Source organism: Mercenaria mercenaria, chromosome 5 (genome assembly GCF_021730395.1).
Source record: "Mercenaria mercenaria strain notata chromosome 5, MADL_Memer_1, whole genome shotgun sequence".
NCBI classification, from domain to species: Eukaryota; Metazoa; Mollusca; class Bivalvia; order Venerida; family Veneridae; genus Mercenaria; species Mercenaria mercenaria.
Genome location: NC_069365.1, coordinates 52,834,828 through 52,857,549, shown reverse-complemented (window position 1 = coordinate 52,857,549; position 22,722 = coordinate 52,834,828). Strand labels below are relative to the sequence as shown.

The window sequence follows — 22,722 nt, the reverse complement described above, 5'->3', positions numbered from 1 at the left end:
TAATGTGACAACTTTTATTTCTTAAATTTGTAACAATCAGATGAAGTGATGACCATATGTGATTTGGTGATAATAACTTATCAGTCAAAGATGAAATTTGCAAAAACAGACAGATCAAATGGCTGTTGTATATTGTCATAAGCAATGATGAGACTTTTCCAAGCTAGTCAGCACTTAAGAACATCTAATTTAGATCAAGTCACTAAAACAGTTGAACTTGTCTTAGCGGTCGGTCACCTCATTAAGCAGCCACTTGCCTTAACCAACCAGTAAACTGTTAAACTTCCCAAACTGAATTTTTGTTCTAATTTCAACTACCTGCCTTCAGCAGTAAGACTGTGTCAATCCCTTGGCTTGATGCTTAACAACAGTTTAACTGGAAGTGAAATATCTGTAGTCTACATTTTTCATGGGGAGTAGTAAGAGCAGGATCCAGTTTCAAAAACTAACTTAACTTTAAACTATTTTAATGTTAAGGCAAGGACAAATACCCAGAATGTGTAGACACTACATAAAATATTTCATCATGTTACAAAATAACTAGATTTTACACATTTTATGACTGAAAATGCTAATTCTGTTCAATATTCAGTCCCAATATTTATCTCCCCTTCCTCAACTAATATTTGAATTCCAGAGCACATAAAACAAAGCATTTACAGAACAGCTATCACATTTTAGTGTCACTATGGCATTCTCGTAAATTTACAAAATACAAAGAAAATTAAAACCGTTCTAGCACATACTTTCTAGTCTCAATTAAGTTACTATATGAAAATATCTATGGACGAAATGTGTTCAAATCACAGACAAAGAAAAACTATTTGCTTACACTATAATATATATATATATAAACTTGTGCCACAGGTAGATGACAATTTTTACAACTTGTTTATAATATGTGACAATACTCAGTATAATTATTACAACACTAGGTGAAAGTATTCAGTGATAAACATGCATGTGCACCGAAATCCTGTATACTGGTGATAGATTATAGGCCTTTGTCAATATATAACACTAACAGTTGCTCCTTTGATTTAGCACAATGCAAAAACAACTGCTCTGTATATTGGTACATATTAGTCAAAGGTTGCTTAAAATTAAAAACACCAACACTGAATTGTTTGGGCAGAACAATTCCAATATATCTGAGGAAAGTGTGAAGCCCTCACTTCACCGGTGGACATCTTTTCTTTCTTAAAATCAAGCTAACCAAGGACAGAAGACTTTGTAATGTGTAACAGTATCAGTATGGATTTAAATAATGTATATGACTAAACTTGAGTCTTCATGGGTGGTAACAATAACAATGGAACAAGGAATATTAACTTATTTCAAATAGAAACTCACTAACATATTAACAACAACAATATTTCATTATCTGTTCAAACATTTTTGTCTATCATTCATACCTTCAGTGCACAAAAAATCAAATCCAGAGATTTCTTTTTTTTTTTCAAAATAATGGTAGTTTCTATGTAAATTATTTGAAGAGCATTTTACAACGATTTCATTAAAGATCTGAATTTCATGTAAAATATTTGTCACAAGAAAGCACTACATAAGTTTTTTCTTTATTTAATTGGAATGCTACAATGTTATCACACAATCTCGCTAATAAAATTCATACAAAATAGTAAACAATTCAAATCAGATCACAACAAGTTTTCTCCCCCATATCTACACAAAAAAAATTATTTTCTATTTTATTCAATGCTAGATAAAACTCACAATAGGAAGTTTTTTGTGTAATTACTTGGTATATTTTACATATATATTGTAAAATCATTTACATCTAAAAAATGCTTCTATTTTCGTAACACCCTTTGGCCAGCTAGTGTTTTAAAGCAATACAAAATGGTAATAACAAACTGCCTATTCTTAACACTTTCAATATTAAAACCAACCCTACCTTACAATATAGTTGCAGATTTACTGGCAATAATATTTGTCAATTTTATTTTTAAGCAGGAGGTAAATACTTCCCAGCTTGATTGTTTCTCTATAAAAACTCTATTTTTTTTTTAACTTTAAAAATTTACCCACGTTTTTCAGTAAATGCGTTAAAAATACGAGATTCATTAAATATGAAGGAAACAGAAACACAACTCAAAACAGTTCAATAGAACCTTCATGTAGCATAATATATAGCTGTAAACAAGCTAAAACTCCAGAGTACATGGTAAATAATGCAAGTGAACCTATGTCATTTCAATGCAAACATTCACAAACAAAATAAATAAGTTGTTTCAACTAGAAATGTCATGCTTATAATAATAGCCACGAGACGAGACAGTATCTTGAAATGACTAAGTCTTCGAAAAGTCATTCTTTTGTCCCAAGTTAGCCACAGATATTTCCACCAACTCACTCCAACTCTAATGTACGCTGCCTCAACCACTGGCCTCATCTACAATAAAACACAATAGTAAGTGTCAAAATTAAACATATTAATAGAATGTAGTAATGATGACTACACTGTAGTAATGATGATACATTCTTTCTAACAACACTATGCAGGTCTCTTTAAGATCTGCTGATACAGACAAAACCTTGTCTACACTGAATACTAGTTATGGTATATATGTTAGGATAATCACATTTTTATCTTCACCAGAAGGCAGAAACAAAATTAGTTTTTAGTACCAAAATCAGGTCAATGTACTGTACTTTCTGGTATGTTTAAGACAAAGGAAGTGTTAAATAAATTTTTGATTATTTTGTGAGGCCATTGCAGAAGTAGTACTATCAGTATGTCTTAAAAGTATAGTAGATAACAATCTTTCTTAAGTTTTCTTATTAACTGGTTCTTGTAATTTACCAGGTTCTTTGAGAAATTGGGGATCTCCCACCAGTTCCTGTGTTGTTTCCATGGTTCCCAGCACAGCAGCAGCACCAAAGTTGTTCTGTTGTTCTTGATTCAACTTCTGTTGTAGGTCCTCCTGAAATATTCATATACATAAACACCACTGTGTAACTAAGTAATATTTCACTAAACATTCTGTAGCAGTTTTCAGTCTACAGATGAAAATGACAAATCAGCATTAAACTACTGTAACTGAATATATAAACATAGAAGCAGGTGCCATAAGCTCACACTGAAGCAACTAAATAAACTGTGATATACAAGAGCTGTCTAATGATGGCGTGCTCAAGTATTTGAAGACCTTTCACCTATTACTAGCTTACATAAAAAACTTAAGTGTTATGTAACTTGTCTGGTGAGGTCATCTCAGAATGCCGAATACATGTGTGAAGTTTAAAAGCATTTGGCCTTGTAGTTTTAGAGAAACCTGCTGGCTTGCAAAACTTTCAGTAATGCGGATGTGGACCCTGACAAAAATGTTACAACAAAAGCTCTAATACTTGAACAATTTCAAATAACTTTGCTAAAAACTTTTTTCAAAGCAAAACAGACATAGAGATACTCACAGACGACATAACTGTCAGAGAAGCTGGCAAATCATCCATTGTAATTACTTCTATGTCCCCATTCAGAATCTGAAAGTACACAAATAAATTAACAAATTTTTTCAGTGGAAACAAAAATATCTAGAAGCAGTTAGTTTTCATATTTTTCTAAATTATGACCGTAAAACTAGATTATTCAAATTTCATATCAAACCATGTACAATGTAACTGTACAATGAATCAACAACTAAATTCACGTATGTTAATACATGTAGCCTGGACTTACATCTCCATTCATATTTTCTGCGGCCTGTGTAGGACTTAAGTCTCCATTCATGAGTTCTGTAGACTGAGCCTCTACTTTTCCACTACTGGCTCCCTGGTCAGCATCTTTACCCTGATCTTGGCCTGGTAATGACACAGGAACCAGACCTTCATTTGTGGCCCCGGCTTCAATGGACCCATCATGACGTGTGGCATCATCTTCATTATCATCAGTATAAACGGAGTCTGTGATTCTACGTGCATTGATAGACACCGCCGTTTCACTAGGATCATCCTCATTACTCTGAGATTCATCATCAGCACTCTCATCATCTTCATCACTGCCAATCCTACAATATAATAATGACTTTTAGTTGTTATTCCTGGTAGAAATTGTCGGACTGGCATTTGGAATATACTGGTACAGTAATTGTTTTTCCCACTTTCTTTTATCAATGATTCTGAGACAGCCACTTATTTATGTGTCTTCAGATATCAAAGCAATTTCAGTTCGGGTTACATAGCAATAAATTTCTTTCAAAAGTATTTTTTATTTCAGTTTGTACTTACTAAGAGATGGCCTAACATTCTGTTTACCTATCTCTTTGTCATTTATAAGCATATTTCTCATACCTTGTGTACGAGTTACTTTCACAAGGTAACATTCTTTTAATCTTGTGCTCCTTTTTTTGTCATGCATGTACAATATATGGAACCATCTAAAATATTTGGCTTTAATTCTATATCCAAACTAGAAAATGCTTTTGTAAACAAGAGGACCATGATGGTCCTGAATCGCTCACCTCTTCCCACATGACTCAGTTTTGAGTATGAAGTCGTTTTTTCTATTATTTGACATAGTGACCTAGTTTTTGAGCTCATGTGACCCAGTTTTGAACTTGACCTAGATATTATCAAGATAAAAATTCTGACCAATTTTCAAGAAGATCCATTGAAAAATATGGTCTCTAGAGAGGTCACAAGGTTTTTCTATTCTTTGACCTATTGACCTAGTTTTCGAAGGTACGTGACCCTGTTTTGAATTTTATCTAGATATCATCAAGGTGAACATTCTCACTAATTTTCATGAAGATCTCATGAAAAATATGGCCTCTAGAGAGGTCACAAGGTTTTTCTATTTTTATACCTACTGGCCTTGTTTTTGACCGCACGTGACCCAGTTTCGAAACTGACCTAGATATCATCAAGATGAACATTCAGATCAATTTTCATGAAGATCCATTGAAAAATATGGCCTCCAGAGAGGTCAAAAGATTTTTCTAATTTTAGACCTACTGACCTAGTTTTTGACCGCAGTTGACCCAGTTTCAAACCTGACCTAGATATCATCAAGATGAACATTCAGACCAATTTTCATACAGATCCCACGAAAAGTATGGTCTCTAGAGAGGTCACAAGGTTTTTTTTTATTATTTGACCTACTGACCTAGTTTTTTAAGGCACGTGACCCAGTTTCAAACTTGACCTAGATATCATCAAGGTGAACATTCTGGCCAATTTTTATGGAGATCCATTCACAAGTATGGCTTCTAGAGAGGTCACAAGGTTTTTCTATTTTTAGACCTACTGACCTAGTTTTTGACCGCACATGACCCTGTTTCGAACTTGACCTAGATATCATCAAGATGAACATTCAGACCAACTTTCATACAGATCCCATGAAAAATATGGCCTTTAGAGAGGTCACAAGGTTTTTCTATTATTTGACCTACTGACCTAGTTTTTGATGGCACGTGACCCACTTTCGAAACTGACCTAGATATCATCAAGATGAACATTCAGACCAACTTTCATACAGATCCCATGAAAAATATGGCCTCTAGAGAGGTCACAAGGTTTTTCTATTATTTGACCTACTGACCTAGTTTTTGAGGGCACGTGACCCACTTTCGAACTTGACCTAGATATCATCAAGGTGAACATTCTGACCAATTTTCATGAAGATCTCATGAAATATATGGCCTCTACAGAGGTCATAAGGTTTTTCTATTTTTAGACCTACTGACCTAGTTTTTGACCGCACGTGACCCAGTTTCGAACTAGACCTAGATATTATCAAGATGAACAATCAGACCAACTTTCATACAGATTCCATGAAAAATGTGGCCTTTAGAGAGGTCACAAGGTTTTTCTATTATTTGACCTACTGACCTAGTTTTTGACAGCATGTGACCCAGTTTCGAACCTGACCTAGATATCATCAAGGTGAACATTCTGACCAATTTTCATGAAGACATTGTGAAATATATGGCCTCTAGAGAGGTCACAAGGTTTTTCTATTTTTAGACCTACTGACCTAGTTTTTGAAGGCACGTGACCCAGTTTCGAACTTGACCTAGATATCATCAAGATGAACATTCTGACCAACTTTCATAAAGATCCCATGAAAAATGTGACCTCTAGAGTGGTCACAAGCAAAAGTTTACGGACGGACGCACGCACACACGGACGGACGATGGACACCGCGCGATCACAAAAGCTCACCTTGTCACTTTGTGACAGGTGAGCTAAAAAGTGCATGTCTCCCCCAATGCAAAGTCCTATAGGCAAGAAGTCAAAAGGGGTCAGGAGCAAAAGTCAAAGAGACACTGATGGTTGGCTGCAATAGGGATTATCTACTTGGCATGTCCAGTCATCCCACTAAATTTCAACACTCTTGGCCTAGTGGTTCTCAAGTCACTGTTCAGGCTTCTGTGACCTTGACCTTTGATCAAGTGACCTCAAAATAAATAGTGGTCATCTACTCTGCATGTCCAATCATCCTATTAAGTTTCAACATTGTAGGTCAAGTGGTTCTCAAGTTATTTCCAAAAAATGATTTTACATGAACAGGCCACTGTGACCTTGACCTTTAATAGACTGACCCCAAAATCAACAGGGGTCATCTACACTGCATGTTCAATCATCCTATGAAGTTTCATCATTCCGGGTCAAGTGGTTCTCAAGTTACTGACCAGAAATGGTTTTCAATGTTCAGGCCCCTGTGACCTTGACCTTTCACAGAGTGACCCCAAAATTGTTAGGGGTCATCTACTCTGCATGACCAATCATCCTATTAAGTTTCAACATTCTGGGTCAAGTGGTTCTCAAGTTACTGACCGGAAATGGTTTTCAATGGTCAGGCCCCTGTGACCTTGACCTTTAATGGAGTGAACCCAAAATCAATAGGGGTCATCTACTTTGCAAGTACAATCATCCTATGAAGTTTCAACATTCTGGGTCAAGTGGTTCTCTAGTTATTGATCGGAAATGGTTTTACATGTTCAGGCCCCTGTGACCTTGACCTTTGATGGAGTGACCCCAAAATCAATAGGGGTCATCTACTCTTTATGACCAATCATCCTATGAAGTTTCAACATTCTGGGTCAAGTGGTTCTCTAGCTATTGATCGGAAATGGTTTTCCATGTTCTGGCCCCTGTGACCTTGACCTTTGATGGAGTGACCCCAAAATCAATAGGGGTCATCTACTCTTTATGACCAATCATTCTGTGAAGTTTCAACATTCTGGGTCAAGTGGTTCTCTAGTTATTGATGGGAAATGGTTTTCAATGTTCAGGCCCCTGTGACCTTGACCTTTAACGGAGTGACCCCAAAAACAATAGGGGTCGTCTACTCCAGCAGCCCTACAATCCTATGAAGTTTGAAGGTTCTAGGTCAAATGGTTCTCCAGTTATTGCTCTGAAATGAAGTGTGACGTACGGACGGACAGAAGGACGGACGGACAGGGCAAAAACAATATGTCTCCTGGGGGAGACATAATAACATTGGGTAATACCTTGTGTATGGTTTAGTTTCACTGGGTGCAAGTTCTATCTGAACTCCTTTAAATGGAGATTCTGGGTCCTCATCCTTGTCAACAGCATCTTGTACCTCGACTTCATTGGCAAGCTCATCATCTCGTGCCTACAACAAATAAAATCATGGTTCGTACAGAACTTTCAAAACAAAATTCAAGTACTTTTCAAGGATTTTTCCCCCATTTTCAAGGACTACAAAATCGCATTTGTCGCATTTATTTCTTTTACTCATGACGAATTCTGTCGATTTTCTACAATAAACACCGCGACAATAACCCAGAAATGACCTTCAATTCAGCACCGATAAAATTTCACATTGTGATAATTGCGTTTAGAGTACTAAAACCCGTCCCTGTACCGTACTGTACTATTATTTACTCGTTGATAAGCCCTGTTGAAGATAGGTCTGTCATTTGTTCGTCTTTTTTTTCGATATTTTGGTCTGATCTGTTATTTTTTCTGATTTTCTATTCGCAGAACATCAATTCAAGGACAATTTATAAAAAATTTACTCGTTTTTTTTTCAAAATTCAAGTACTTTTCAAGGAGTTTTTGGCAGTTTCAAATTCAAGTACTTTTCAAGTGCTAGGCATCAAATTCAAGTACTTTTCAAGACCTGTGCGAACCATGAAAATGTATGCATGTTCTCTGGAGTACTGTACTCCATAAAACAAATTAAGGACTAGCTTTTGAGACATTTTGACTGTTCATATATTATCAAAGAGTTAATCAACACTTTACGAATGGTGCAGTTTAGACTAGATCTTAGTGCAAATGTACATTTGATAAATTTATGCTTCAACCATTCCAAACAATTTAATTGTACTTCAATATATACATCACTGTCACTTATTAAGTCCTTAACTTCTTTTGAAGAATACTAAGTTTCTAATAATTCCAACACAAACTGTCCAATCACAAAAAAGAAATGTATTATGATTTTTTTCTACATACTTTCTTTTAAGATACATAATTATGTTGATTTCCCTCACTTGTGACTGCTGTTAAGGTAGTTCTGCATCACGGAAGTGATGGCGTAACGTCATTTATCCGGAAAACATAGAATAAATCCTTGATTCGGCGTACGGAAATGGAAATCATGTTATGAACTAGAGGTGCTTTTGAGAAAAGCACAGGTCTCCCACAACTGCCTACTCATCTAAATAGTAAGTCAGTCTTTATATACTGTTTACTTAGAGAAAATGCACATAAAGGACCCCAAAAGGACTCCTATACTACTAAAGCGCATGCGCAGTTTTGGCACCAAAAGGACCCCTATACTATTTTTATAAGTAGTATAGGGGTCCTTTTGGTGTCAAAAATGTGCAAGAAATCTGAGGGTTTTTTGGTAATTCAAGGGCCATAATTCCGAAGTGCCTGGGCGGATTTGGCTAGTTATCGAACTTGGCTGAGCACTTATTGGCAAACACATTTTGTTCAAGTTTGGTGAAGATCGGATGAGAAATGTTCGACTTAGAGAGCAGACAAGCTTTGTGACAGACAGACCGACACACACAGACAGGAGTAAATCAATATGTCTCCCACACCACTGTCTGGTGGGAGACATAATTAATGGCAACCCTTGAGTAAATTTATTACAATGGCACCCTACTATCTTTTTCAAGTTAAGGTATAATATTAAAACATCTGACATGTTAAATAATTCAAAATGATGTCTTAAAATTAGCTTGAAATGTGCGGTTTTCCACAATCATTGTCAAATATCTCAAGAATAAGCACATGGACCCATTCATTTTATTTCGCCAAATTATAGGCCATAGGTTTATTAATGACTGTGTGAAGTTTCATTAAAATCTACATTGTACAAAAATTTCTATTCACAAATATGTTATGAAAGTTGTGATTTTCCAATAGATGCCCATTATGAAAACTTGCCTTAGGTCCAAAGTTTTCAAATCAAGTCTAGCAAAAAATCAAGCACATGACCCTATCTTTTTTATTTGCTGGATCTTCTAAATATATTCTGAAGTTTTGAAAAATCAGGGTTTGATCAAATTCTACATTGTAGACAAAAATTCGATCCAAATGTGCAGAACTACCTTAAAGCAGTGATAAAAATATTCAAGTAAAAATTGTACAAGTTAAAGAAAGTTCCAATGTATGATTAAAAGTGAAACTGAGCTTCATAACATAAATTTGGAACAGTTCAAATTCCTAGTTAAAGTGAAATAGAATGACAAATTAATATATTTCACCTCTAAATTCTCTTTTTCAAACTTTTCTATTATTTCAAAGGTGTTTTTATTTGATGCCAATTTTCATCAATTCCAACAGCATGAATGATCATCCTAACATTCTTTTTTTCTTCATGTGATAATAATATTCTATTTTACAAGTTTTCCTGGATTACTTACAGGTACCAACATGTTCTCACAACTTCTCCACCTGAATCCCAGGTGGATGAATGACCTTAGAAAATTATCTTCAGTCAACCATCAGTGAGAACACATGCCTTGTCTGAGATTCAAGACTACCAGTCTCTGACTATAGGTTTGTGATATGTTCTGTTGAGTCAAATGGGTGACAGGATAATTATACAAATTACAGCAGATATTTCTGTACCTTTCCGAGATCTTCCTCCTCTGTCTGTGTTGGTCTTGTATCATCCTGGTTGTCACTGGCATTAGCTGTAGTTTCTGTTGTGTCTGTCTCATCGTCTGACCCTTCAGCTTCATCTCTTTCCTCCTTTTCAATATCTCTCTCTGTCTCCTTGTCACAAAATGAGGTAATAAACTTTTATAGCGGCATATATACACATTGCTAAGTGTACAAATTCAATATGCAAACAATATGAATTCAGACTTTACCAGTACCTTTATTATCTTGTTCACGCTTAAAGAGCAGTGTTATACATTTCAGACGTTTTATAGTGCTAACTGCTACATTAATTACGATGTCTTCATATTAATGAACAACAGCTCCACAATGGGGAGCAATATACGCCCGAACGTATGACCTTTGACCCCTAAGTTTGACCTTGGCCTTGAAGCGAGCCACCAGAACCATGCCCTCTGCATGTCGTCTTGATGTGGTGAACATTTGTGCTAAGTTTCTTTAAAATCCTTACAAGCAGTTCAAGAGTTACAGAGCGGACACGAAACAAAGTCCTATGACCTTTGACCCCTAAGTGTGACCTTGATCTTGAAGCGAACTATCCAAAACATGCGCTCTGCATGTCATCTCGATGTGATGAATATTTGTGTCAAGTTTCTTCGAAATCCTTCAAGGGGTTCAAGAGTTACAGAGCGGACACGAAATCACTAACGTACGGACAGACAGTCACCGGCATCATAACGCAATAAGCTCCATTCGGGCGTTTAAAAACCTATTAAATATACCTATTAGGGTACGGAAAGAATTGTATGGGTACTGAACATTGATCTTAAACGCTAAGTTGGTTGTGACATTCACACTAATAAAATCAGACAGCCTAAACCTCACTTTGATCTATAAAATGTCATTTGAAACACTACATTTATACTAAACAGTGTGATTAAACATAGAACAGAAATATCATTTTTACCATTTTGATTAAACAGAATTTTGGCATCTTACCTCCTCCGAGTCTGATATTGCCTCAGCTTTCTTCATTTTCTCTGCTATAAGAGGATCATCCAGGTCTTGCATCAGTCGAAAGAATGCCAGCTCATTGAACAGTACCTCTGACATATCAACCAATAAATCCTCACCACATTCACGCATTCTGTAATATAATTATGGTGTGTATATAGTTTTAGACAAATCTTGACAATAATTTCTTTTTAATACTCAAATCTGATGTTCATGAAAATAAATTGGAATACCCTTCAAAAACCACAAAAACATTTAAACAAGAGCACCGCCTACAGGTGCCATCGCTCGTCTGCAAGTGCTGAACAATATGTAAGAAAAGAGTCATAGTTCAGACTTTCTAAGTACAAAAAGGGCCATAATTCTGACAACATGCAGGTTAGAGTTATCGTTCTTGAACTACATAGTCACCTGATGATGATAAACAAGTGTGCAAAGTTTCAAAGCCATAGCTCTTATAGTTTTTGAGAAAAGATGACCTAAACAAAAGTTTAACCAAGAAACTCAAATTTTCTAAGTACAAAAAGGGCCATAATTCTGAAAAATTACATATGGGTCTTGGCCTACATAGTCCCCTAATGATGATAAACAAGTGTGCAAAGTTTCAAAGCTGTAGCTTTTATAGTTTTTGAGAAAAGGCGGACCTAAACAAAAATTTTAACCATTAAGAAACTCATATTTTCTAAGTACAAAAAGGGCCATAATTTTGACAAAATGCATATCAGAGTTATGGTTTTTGGCCTACAAAGTCCCCTAATGATGATAAACAAGTGCAAAGTTTCAAGGCTGTAGCTCTTACAGTATTTGAGAAAAGGTGGACCTAAACGAAAATTTTAACCAACGCCGGCGATCAAGTGACAAAAGTACCTTGTAGATTTTTTTCAAAAATCAGACTTAGCCTAGCTAAAAAATGTCTGGTTTTACTGTTATTTTCATTGAACCTTTAATCGTTGAGCCAGCATCATCTATATTCTTTAGAAATACATTTGTTTACTTTCTCAGTCCAATTAATCACTTTACAACTATCTGAGTAGGGATAATTTTATAACGTCTGTCAGGGGCAAATTTTAAATTCATAAAATAAACCACTTTTATCAACAGTAAACACAAATTAAATAGACACTGTGAAATCATTAATATTTTTGGGAGATTAATTTCTTGTGGATTCTGTAGGTGCAACAATACAAGAAAATAAATCCTAACTACCCAATAAAATTGCCATTTGTTTTTTGTTGAAATATCCACAGATTCATATATAAAACAAGAGCAATGCAATGCCGAAGGTATGACCTTTGACCCCTAAGTGTGACCTTGACCTTGAAATGAGCCATCCAAAACATGCGCTCTGCACGTCTCCTTGATGTGGTGAACATCTGTGTCAAGTTTCTTTGAAATTCTTCAAGAGTTACAGAGCGGACACGAAATTGCTAACGGATGGACACTGGCGCCATAACATAATACGTCCCTTTGGGCGTATAAAAATAGCTTTTAGTCAAAACCATGAGATTTCATACCAACAAAAAGAGTTCATAAAAACTAACTTTCACTTACTTTCTGCCTTCATATTTAGCAAGTGTATCTTGTAGTATAGAACCAAGTTGTCTGTGGAAGAATCTAGCAAATTCCTCTCCACTGTCGTACTGTCGTGTTAGGGATAGAACAAGTCTCTTGATATAGGCCAGTAACTGTGGTGAGCACATGTTGTCCATGTGTTCCTTGATCACTGGTATAACCTCGGTCATGATTGATTTAATCTGCTGATCTAGTTGTTGGGTATCTATTCTAGGGTACTAAAACACAGATATATATAAAATAATATTAGTGAGCATTTACTGATAAATGTTTGAAGAAAGTAACAAACTCTAGATTACCTAAATGTGTTTAAATACATGGATTTGTACCTCAGGAGACAAACCTCCAATATTTGAAAATTTAAAACTGCTTTTTTTTCTCTTTTTTTTTTTTGGTCAAACTTATATGCCAAGGTTACCCATTCATGAAAAAACATATCTTAACCTTTCAATACTGAAATTACTTTTCAGTTATACTGTAACTTAACATTTGAACTGTTCAGTTTCAGTTTTGCAATATAGTCTATCTTGCCACAAAAGAAATTAAAAAGAAAAGAAAAAATGAAAATCTTAACTTTTAACTTACTGGCACAGAATCGGAATTAACTGAACTTTCATCTCCTTGGTCCATAGCTGAACTGCTCACTTCACTTATTTCAGTTCCGCGTGTCTCAGCTGTTTTCACTTTTTCATTCTTTGCAGCCAGTCTCTTCTCATACTCTTTCATTTTCTCCAGGGTCTGAGAATAGCAGATACATGGCATACATTTCTTCTTCACATTCCAAAACCTTAACATTCCAAAACTACATTTAGAGAGGTAGTCAAAAAACATCAGTTTGATTAAGAAAATGTAAGGCAAAAATTCATTCAGTCTGGTTTCTTTTATGATTCACAGAAATTGTTCTGTAGCACTCTCAGAACAAATTTTGGCATTTTGTCTGATCCTAAAAAGTACTGAAGGAAGCACTGCAGCTAGCATTTATTTCAGTACTATATATATCTCTAGTGAATACAACCATGTCAGGAAATCTAGCCTTAACTGGAATGTGTAATCCTACAGGTTCAGAAATCAGGCGTCAACTTGTATGTTTAACCTTAAATGTCAGGAAATCAGGCCTGAGCAAGAATGTGTGCTTCATTTAAATTTTCAAACTAGTTTACAAGAAATCATTGGTGAAAACTGTCTTCTTACCTTATCTAAGTTTATAACTGTTTCCCCAAGTGAGTCTGAAGCAAAGGGGTTATCCCAGAAAGAGTTAGATGGTGTTGATACTGAGCTCGTGACTTCAGCTTGTTCCTGGTAGTCATACTTGTCATTTTTCAGGGAACCAGTCCGTATCAACTGTGCAGTTTTCTGTCTTTCCTTAGCTACCAAGTTGGAGGCGACTTTCTGCTTGAGCTTTGTCTGCAACAGGTACTGAAATAGCAATCAATGATGTCACACACATGATGTTAGTACTCAATCAAAGCAATCTGCAAACACTAATTAGATGCAAACACAACTCAATCAACTGTGTAGTATGTAAATGAAGCACAGAAGTTATAAGTCTACAATTTTATGTTAGTTTCAGTCAAAACAATAATTGAAATATGTAACACTTTTCCAGCTTTATTGTTGTGGAAGACACCAGTAAACCTTACATGCATCATTTTGAAACAAAGAGGCAGACAATCTGAAAAACCTTTCTATAAGCCAGCAATATAGCTATTCTCCGGAGAACTTTCAACCGTGGCATGTTGTTACCAGTGATCATAATAATACAAGCTAATTGTTAAAGTAGTTGTGTAACAAAAATGAGCTACCATCTCTATAACAAGCAAAACACAACAATATACACACAGGTCTTGATAAATTGTTATTGGACAAAATTAATGACATCTGAGAAGTTTCAACTTTACACTTTGTTCAGATATATATCAATATATTGTATTAAATAAACATATGCAATCCCTATGCACGTTTAAAACATTCAGAGACCTTTACTTTAAAAGTTTCAGGGGTCCCTGTACCATTTGCCACAAGAGATATTTTGTAACAATTTCATGGAAGTAGTATTAACATTTTTCATCTGGCCTTTGAAATTAGGCTTCTTTATTACTAACATTATGTAAAATTCTAATAGCGTTACTTTTACACTAAAGTGACTCACTGAAATATTTAGTCAGCATGACCCCTGAATTCGCTATAAAGGTCATCAACAGCCATGATGAAAACTTGTATTGTGAACATTACTTGATACAAGTTCATGAATAACATAACACTGACGTAAGACAATGCAATCAAACTGACAAAGCAAAACAACAGTACTGGTTTCATAGAAGGCATGGTTATGACCCAGCACGATTCGGTGAAGAGACCTACAAGAGATTATCAGCTGACAGTTTTTGCATTAAGACCACCATACCTTGATTATCGATTAATTATGTTTTGATAATGCCAAGTAGTATCACTATTCGCACTGCTGAAACAATGTTTGAATACAAAGTACTCACTTTGATTTCCTCATCATCTGTGGTCACGTTACTCTCACTAGGTGTTAGTTCTGCGTTTGTGAAGTTTCCTGTAGCTGTGTTCAACCATGGAGGTGGTGGCTAAAGTAGAAATTTCTTTTGTAAGCAGCATTTAAATACTGCATATATACACTGTATCTATCAATAGATTGACAAAGTGACAATATTAACCTCTAGAATGCACTAACAAGAGCACTGCAATGCGTAGCAATATACGCCCGAAGGTATGACCCTTGACCCCTAAGTGTGACTGACCTTGAAGCGAGCCATCCAAAACATGCGCTCTGCATGTCATCTTGATGGGGTGAACATTTGGGCCAAGTTTCTTTAAAATCCTTCAAGCAGTTCATGAGTTACAGAGCAGACACGAAACAAAGTCCTATTACCTTTGACCCCTAAGTGTGACCTTGACCTTGAAGTGAGCCATCCAAAACATGCGCTCTGCATGTCATCTTGATGGGGTGAACATTTGAGTTACATTTCTTCGAAATCCTTCAAGGGGTTCATGAGTTACAGAGCCAATACGAAATTGCTAACGGACGGACTGACAGACAAGACGGACTGGGGGTCTACTGGTTAGGATGTTAGCCACTCAATCCAGAGGTTCTCGGTTAAAGTCCCACTTGGGTCACAACCAACCTTATCATATGACATCAGCACTGGTTTTTCAAAGAATATTCAAGAGTGACTCAGATAAGCTTCAAGCTTTTATCGTGAGCTAAAATAATTTAATATAAACGAAAGACCTATTTGCTTATACTTACTGCAGATACTGAATTCTCTTCTACCAGGTATTTTGAGACAACATCTTTGATATCATAGAGGACTCTCTGTCTTAGGTAGTCAGTAGTTAGTAACTGTAGTTCTCTAAATAACTCTATCAGGTAGTGGGGGCGATTCTCATTCTGTGATATCAGTGTGGCAACCTCAGAATAAATAGTTTCCCGCAAGGTTTCAAATAACGACATCTCCATGGGATCTTCTGTCTCTCTGTAACATAAGGAAACAGTGTTACATTTGTTCATTAATTGAAAAAGCTGACTTCACTGATTACCACCATCATTGAATCAGTGTCTCGAGTATTTAACAAACTCAAAGATAGGTTCATATATATTTTCTGACCAATACAGCTACTTTTTGAAAATTATGTAAGACTTCTATTTATATTATGTAAGACTTCTATTTATATAACAGTAATTTTCCATGTAATAACTAGAGCTATCACTAAAGGTGATGAATGTACCCCCCGCATGCACTGACACAGTACATTGCAATTTGACGCACACAAGATTGCATAATTATGTGGACTGTATGTATACAGTACAGTAACAAAAAACAAAGTCCCATAACTATGCAGAATATTTATCTAAAAGAATGTAACATGCACCATGCACAACTAGGGTTGGTACTGATCACTTGTGTGAAGTTTCATTAAATTGTGCGTAAGGGTTTGGTAGATTAGGCACGCACAAGATTGCATATGCAGACTGTATGTACATAGTATGTTAACATGAAACAAAGTCCCATAACTCTGCAATTTTTTTTTCTGAAAGAACCTAACATGCCCCATGCACAACTACTGTTGTTACTGATCACTTGTGTGAAGTTTCATTAAATTGTGTCAAGGGGATGAGGAGAGATGGTGCGCACAAGATTGTGTCTATGTTTATAGTATAGTAACAAAAAAACAAAGTCCCATAACTCCACAAATTTTTTTTCTAAAAGAACCTAACATGCCCCATGCACAACTACTGTCGGTACTGATCACTTGTGTGAAGTTTCATTAAATTGTGTGCAAGGGTTTGGAAGATTAGGCGCACACAAGATTGTGTCTATGTATATAGTATAGTAACAAAAAAACAAAGTCCCATAACTCTGCAAATTTTTTTTCTAAAAGAACCTAACATGCCCCATGCACAACTACTGTTGGTACTGATCACTTGTGTGAAGTTTCATTAAATTCTGTCAAGGGGATAAGGAGAGATGGTGCGCACAAGATTGCGTCTACGGACAGACGGACAGGCATCAAGACGGAAAGGGACGCTTGCAAGGTACGGGGGATGATTACCCGTCAGACGGGAATCGGCGCCGGTAAAATACAAGCGTTGCTTATACCGTTTCTGGCGGCTGTCGGTAGCGAAAGCTATTGATTATTTTAAACATTTATGCATGACAGTAATTGCATAGAACAACAACTAACACTTTATAAACAACTTTTGATAATTTATTGAAACATTTTAGCCGACATTATCTTAAATACTAAATTCCTCCTGTCAGACAATATAGGCTTTCAAATCTCTGTCAGAACCGTGTATCTTTTATTTCCGTAAAAATCTATGGAACTTTAGAGAAAAAGTAGTTGTATAAAAAAATATCTAATAGCTGTGCCATGATGATGCTTTTTTATTAAATAATAATTATTATAATTTGTTGAACTAGATAAGTTATTACACAGAACCGTGACTAACACGTAACACCGTTGTATTTTATTCATTAAATCATTAAAAGTGCATGTTTGAATCGAGTTAAACCATCTTTTTTAACATATTGCCGATTGTTGAATTATTAAACAAAAACATGACTTACACGTACCGAAGTATTTAATTTGTTAAAAGTGCATATTCGAATAGAGTTTAACCATCTTTTAATATATTGCCGATTGTTTTATTTACGTCATTTTTGCGTAAAAATAATGTTAAAAAAATTAGTTTGAAAATTATTGCTACTCTACTCCTGATGAATGTCCTATAAAAAAAAGTACAATTGCATATTCGTGCTCACGTGTACTAATCTCCACAAAGAGTGCGTAAATAAAATTGATGCTAACTGATAAAAAACAGACAACTGTACCATTCATTATACATGTGTATATGCATAATTATCCATTCTAATTATGCGGCGTGGTGTTTTACCGCCACTGAAGACCGGAAACGCGGTAAAAGTCATAAGGCACCGAATTGCCCTCCGGTCAGTTATAGGGGGCAAACAATAAATTGAGAGCTCGAGTGATAGGCTAATATGCTACATGTTGCAGATGTTTCCAAAATTCATACATAAACTACTATTTAATCACGTTGTTACTTACAGTTGTATTTAGTTTGTAATATATTTTTATAAATACAAAAAAAGAAGCTTTCTACTGCACCATAGTTTCAAAAGTTTCCGTTTTTTTTCATATTCTTTATTCTAATGATATCACAAGATAATTACATTAGATATTGTTTTAATTGCTGTGAAAGTTTTTCTCTATTTCATTGTTATTTTGTCATTTGATGTTTTACTTTTAAAGATTAAAATATGTTTTAGTCTCAATAAAAAATGATATGATAACGTGGCATTAAATAAGATAATATTTTTTCTTCTTCATCTTTCTACATAAATCCTACTTTGTAGCATTGTCGTACATATATGATATATCATAATGCACAAACAGAACTTGTGTTAAATTCTTTTTTCCAAACGGGTAAACATAAAAAAAAGGCCGCTCTCTTGTAATCTATAGTATTTCTATCGCATATATATAAAAGGGACCTTCTTGTGTGATCTATGGACCGATTTAGAAGCATGTGTTATAAACGATGTCAAAAGCAACTAAATATTCCTATTAAACTAAATATGCATTTACCATTCCCCTCTCTTCACACAGAAAAAAAACGTGTAACAAGTATTTAGTATTTTGTTGCAAAATGCACGTTCGAAAATGCATATAGTACTGTTGCATCCAAAACTATGAAATCATTGAAAGTGCAAGCATTATGCGCACACTATTTTACTCATTTTGTATACATTTTTGGCCAAAGTCTCACGTATGTATCTAGAACTTATTTTTTCTCCATTTCTGTAGGCGTAAAACATACAGTCACATGTCGGGGAGTACAATAATCATCAACATGTTGTCAAAAGTAAGGGAAAACCTCATTTCCCTCCCAGCTTGAAGGGCTTTTTAGCAAGCTATTGTACTCAAATTACATTTATGAAATATTTAATATGAGGAAACTTGTAGGATGTCTTTCAACAAACAATTTTTAACATGCGTTGGTTTTTCTCTCAAAAAACTACTAACTGCTACCTTACCTAGCAGATTCCCTTGTATCTGCCTGGTTAGCTTGTGACACTGCTGCCACACTAGATTGTATACTGCTGGTAATGCTACGTCCATCTTCAGCATACCCTGCTCCACTAATTCCTGCGCTCAACCCTGGTCTATATACCTCCCTATCACTGCCACCAGACTTGGACTTACTACTTTTCCTTGCACCTACAATGTTGCAGTATTTGAGCATTTCTATATATGATAAACTGTATAAGAGCTCAAACTCTGGAGATTTATTTCATTTCTACTGCAGTTAATACAAAAGAAAATAACTTTGTAATTTCAAATTCACGTGCTCGCTAATCCTTGATGTCTCAAAATTAAAGAACATCAGAAACATTTGTATTTGAAACCGTTTCAACAGCAGATCCCACTAGATACAGATTCAGACAAATTTTTACCCACATGAAACTCATGTCAAATTCATTCATGTATCAAAAATCATTTTAAAACATCAAGTTTTAAGTGAATATGCTCAGTAAGTCATGTTCCCATTTTGTCCTTAATCAGTCTCTTTGCAGCAATACTGTCATTAAAAAATTCCATTTTCAATATAAAGTAATTCCAAGAATTGTCATTAAACCCAGTTTACAAACAGGAATTTACATAAACGTACCTGTGTCTTGTGACTGTCTCTGAGATCTATTCTGTAAATTGTTTCTTTCTAAAAACTCTCTGAAATAAAATAGGCAAAACTATTACTCTAAGCGCTGAAAACAGAATAAATGCAACTGACAGCATACTGTATCCTGGTTATGTGTCAACATTTTCCCATAAAATGGAACTTTAATATTTTCAAATGTCACACTGACATCCAGTTATATTACCTCAATTATATGATATCAAAGAGTTCTCCAAATGTGTGCGACAAATCTGTATGATAGAATTCTTGCAATTCTGTCCAGCAAAATTTCTAGCAAGCTTCCAATAACCAAAGGTATACAATATTAACCAAGAAATAATGTTTGTATTACAGACAGCATATCGACATATCAACAAATCCTACCTCCTCTTCCGAGAGAGATAATCTTCAAATGTTTCTCTTTCTGGACAGAAAACCATAGCTTCCTCTTCTTCCTCCTCTGCTTCTGGGTATGTCTGTACTGAGGTAGTCTTCGACCTGCGTGTGGGGACATTATTCAGCTGTGGTGGGCTCAACGACTTCTTTTTACTCCTTTGAGAGTATGAATCCCTTGCTGACTGCCGAGATGAACGCCTCTGTCTCTCAGGACCCTCAGCTACGTCAGATCTGTTTCCCGACTCCGGATCTGCAGCACGACGCAGGAGTCGATTACTTGCCGGAGACGTATGCTGATAGATTGGATTAAACTGAAATGCATCTCCTGGAGGCAGAAATACACTTGGTGATTGCCTTGGCAACATCGGACTGTACAAAGAAGACAAAGAGCGGACTCTAAGATCTGACGAAAACCCAGATTCGTTAACGTCCCCATCTGCGATCTGGTAGACAAGGGCCTGCATCTGCCTCTGCATGTTCTGCATCTCCATCTGCTGCATGGAGATCTGCTGGTAACACTGGTTCAGGCTCATCATCAACTGTTGCTGCTGAAGCTGCTGTTGGAAGTCTAGCTGACCATGACTTCCAAAGCCTGGAAATCACATTATGACTAGATGAACAAGAGCTCGTCGAACACGAAATGCCCCCCTTGATGCATTTAGTAATTGCACAAGGAACAGAAATTATATGCTCACTGTAAACAAAAGTACTACCATTCTGGTTTAATCTGACCTTGACCTTTAACCTATTAACCTAACAAGAGATTACAGATTAATCTTGGCGCCAGCCACTGAGCCATTTTTGAATGTTCCAAATTTCAAGACTAGCTCAAGGTCAAAATCAAGGTCAAATTTCATTTATGTACAAAACAATGTGTATGTGGTCCAAATATGAAAGCGGTGGCTTGAGAAATGTGAAAGCAGGTCACTAGATCAATTTCAAGGTAAAGTTCATTTCGGTAAACAGAACTATGCATATGCTTCAAATTTGGAGGCTGTAGCTTGAGAAATGTGAAAGTAGGTAATAGATAAAAATCAATCTAAAATTTCAATTCAGAACACAAAAATATGCATGCAGTCCAAATTTGAAGCCTGTACCTTCAAAAATGTGAAAGTAGGTCACTAGGTCAATCTTAAGATCAAAGTTCATTTCGGTACACAAAACTATGCATGTGGTTCAAATTTGAAGGCTGTAGCTTGAGAAATGTGAAAGTAGGTCACTAGGTCAAAATCAAGGTCAAATTTTATTTCGGAACACAAAACTATGCAAGTGGTCCAAATTTGAAGCCTGTACCTTCAGAAATGTGAAAGTAGGTCACTAGGTCAATCTCAAGATCAAAGTTCATTTCAGTACACAAAAGTACGCTTTTGGTTCAAATTTGAAGGCTGTAGCTTGAGAAATGTGAAACTAGGTCACTAGGTCAAAATCAAGGTCAAATTTTATTTTGGAACAAAAAACTATGCATGTGGTCCAAATCTGAAACCTGTACCTTCAAAAATGTGAAAGTAGGTCACTAGGTCAATATCAAGGTCAACTCATGTCAAGGTTCATTTTTGCCACTCAAAACTATACATGTGGTCCATGTGGTCCAAATTTGAATGATGTAAGTTATGGACATGAAGATTCTAAGTTTTTCCCTATATAAGTCTATATGAACCATTTGACCTCTGAGGCAGGGCCATATTTGACCCGAGAGGGATAACTTGAACAAACTTGGTAGAGAACCACTAAATGATGCTACATTACAAAATACCAAAGCCACAGACTTTGCGGTTTGGACAAGAAGATTTTCAAAGTTTTTCCCCATATAAGTATATGTAAACCATGTGACCCCCAGGGCGGAGCCATATTTGACCCTAGGGGAATAATTTGAATCATCTAGTAGAGGATCACTAGATGATGTCATATACAAAATATCAAAGCCCTAGGCCCTGTGGTTTTGGACAAGAGGTTTTTCAAAGTTTTTTCCTATATAAGTCTATATAAACCATGTGACCCTAGGGGTGGGGCCATATTTGACCCCAGGGAAATAATCTGAACAATCTTGGTAGAGGACCACTAGATTTTGCTACATACCAAATATCAAAGCCCTAGGCCCTATGGTTTTGGACAAGAAGATCAGAAACCATTTAACTGTTCCTGGCCAATGTGACCTTGACCTTTGACCTAATGACCTCAAAATCAATAAGGGTCATCTGCTGGTCATGGCCAACCTAACTATCAATTTTCCTGATATTAGGCCCAAGCGTTCTTCAGTTATTGCCTGGAAACCATTTTACTGTTCCTGGTCACTGTGACCTTGACCTTTGACATACTGACCTCAAAATCAATAGGGGTCACCTGCTGGTCATGACCAACCTCCCTATCAACTTTCGTGACCCTAGGCCTAAGCGTTCTTGAGTTATCATCCGGAAACTGTTTTACTGTTCAGGGTCACTGTG

General features: G+C 35.9%; 1 protein-coding gene across 5 annotated transcripts in view; it reads right to left on the bottom strand.

Moving 5' to 3' along the window:
• The window catches only part of LOC123558406 (pericentriolar material 1 protein-like), a 60,393-nt gene continuing 37,671 nt past the window's right edge, over positions 1-22,722 (bottom strand). For 4 of the 5 annotated variants that reach the window (XM_053543567.1, XM_053543566.1, XM_053543569.1 and 1 more), the window contains 15 exons: positions 20,270-20,873; positions 19,880-19,938; positions 19,245-19,428; positions 15,935-16,160; positions 15,153-15,251; positions 13,852-14,076; positions 13,246-13,398; positions 12,640-12,878; positions 11,074-11,221; positions 10,081-10,227; positions 7,476-7,603; positions 3,701-4,028; positions 3,436-3,504; positions 2,825-2,945; positions 1-2,413 (listed from right to left, as the gene is read on the bottom strand). In XM_053543567.1, the coding sequence (XP_053399542.1) occupies positions 2,397-2,413; positions 2,825-2,945; positions 3,436-3,504; positions 3,701-4,028; positions 7,476-7,603; positions 10,081-10,227; positions 11,074-11,221; positions 12,640-12,878; positions 13,246-13,398; positions 13,852-14,076; positions 15,153-15,251; positions 15,935-16,160; positions 19,245-19,428; positions 19,880-19,938; positions 20,270-20,873 (2,747 nt within the window). In that variant the 3' untranslated portion in view covers positions 1-2,396. The remainder of the gene's footprint in view (positions 2,414-2,824; positions 2,946-3,435; positions 3,505-3,700; positions 4,029-7,475; positions 7,604-10,080; positions 10,228-11,073; positions 11,222-12,639; positions 12,879-13,245; positions 13,399-13,851; positions 14,077-15,152; positions 15,252-15,934; positions 16,161-19,244; positions 19,429-19,879; positions 19,939-20,269; positions 20,874-22,722) is intronic. The other variant, XM_053543568.1, reaches the window with a different exon arrangement.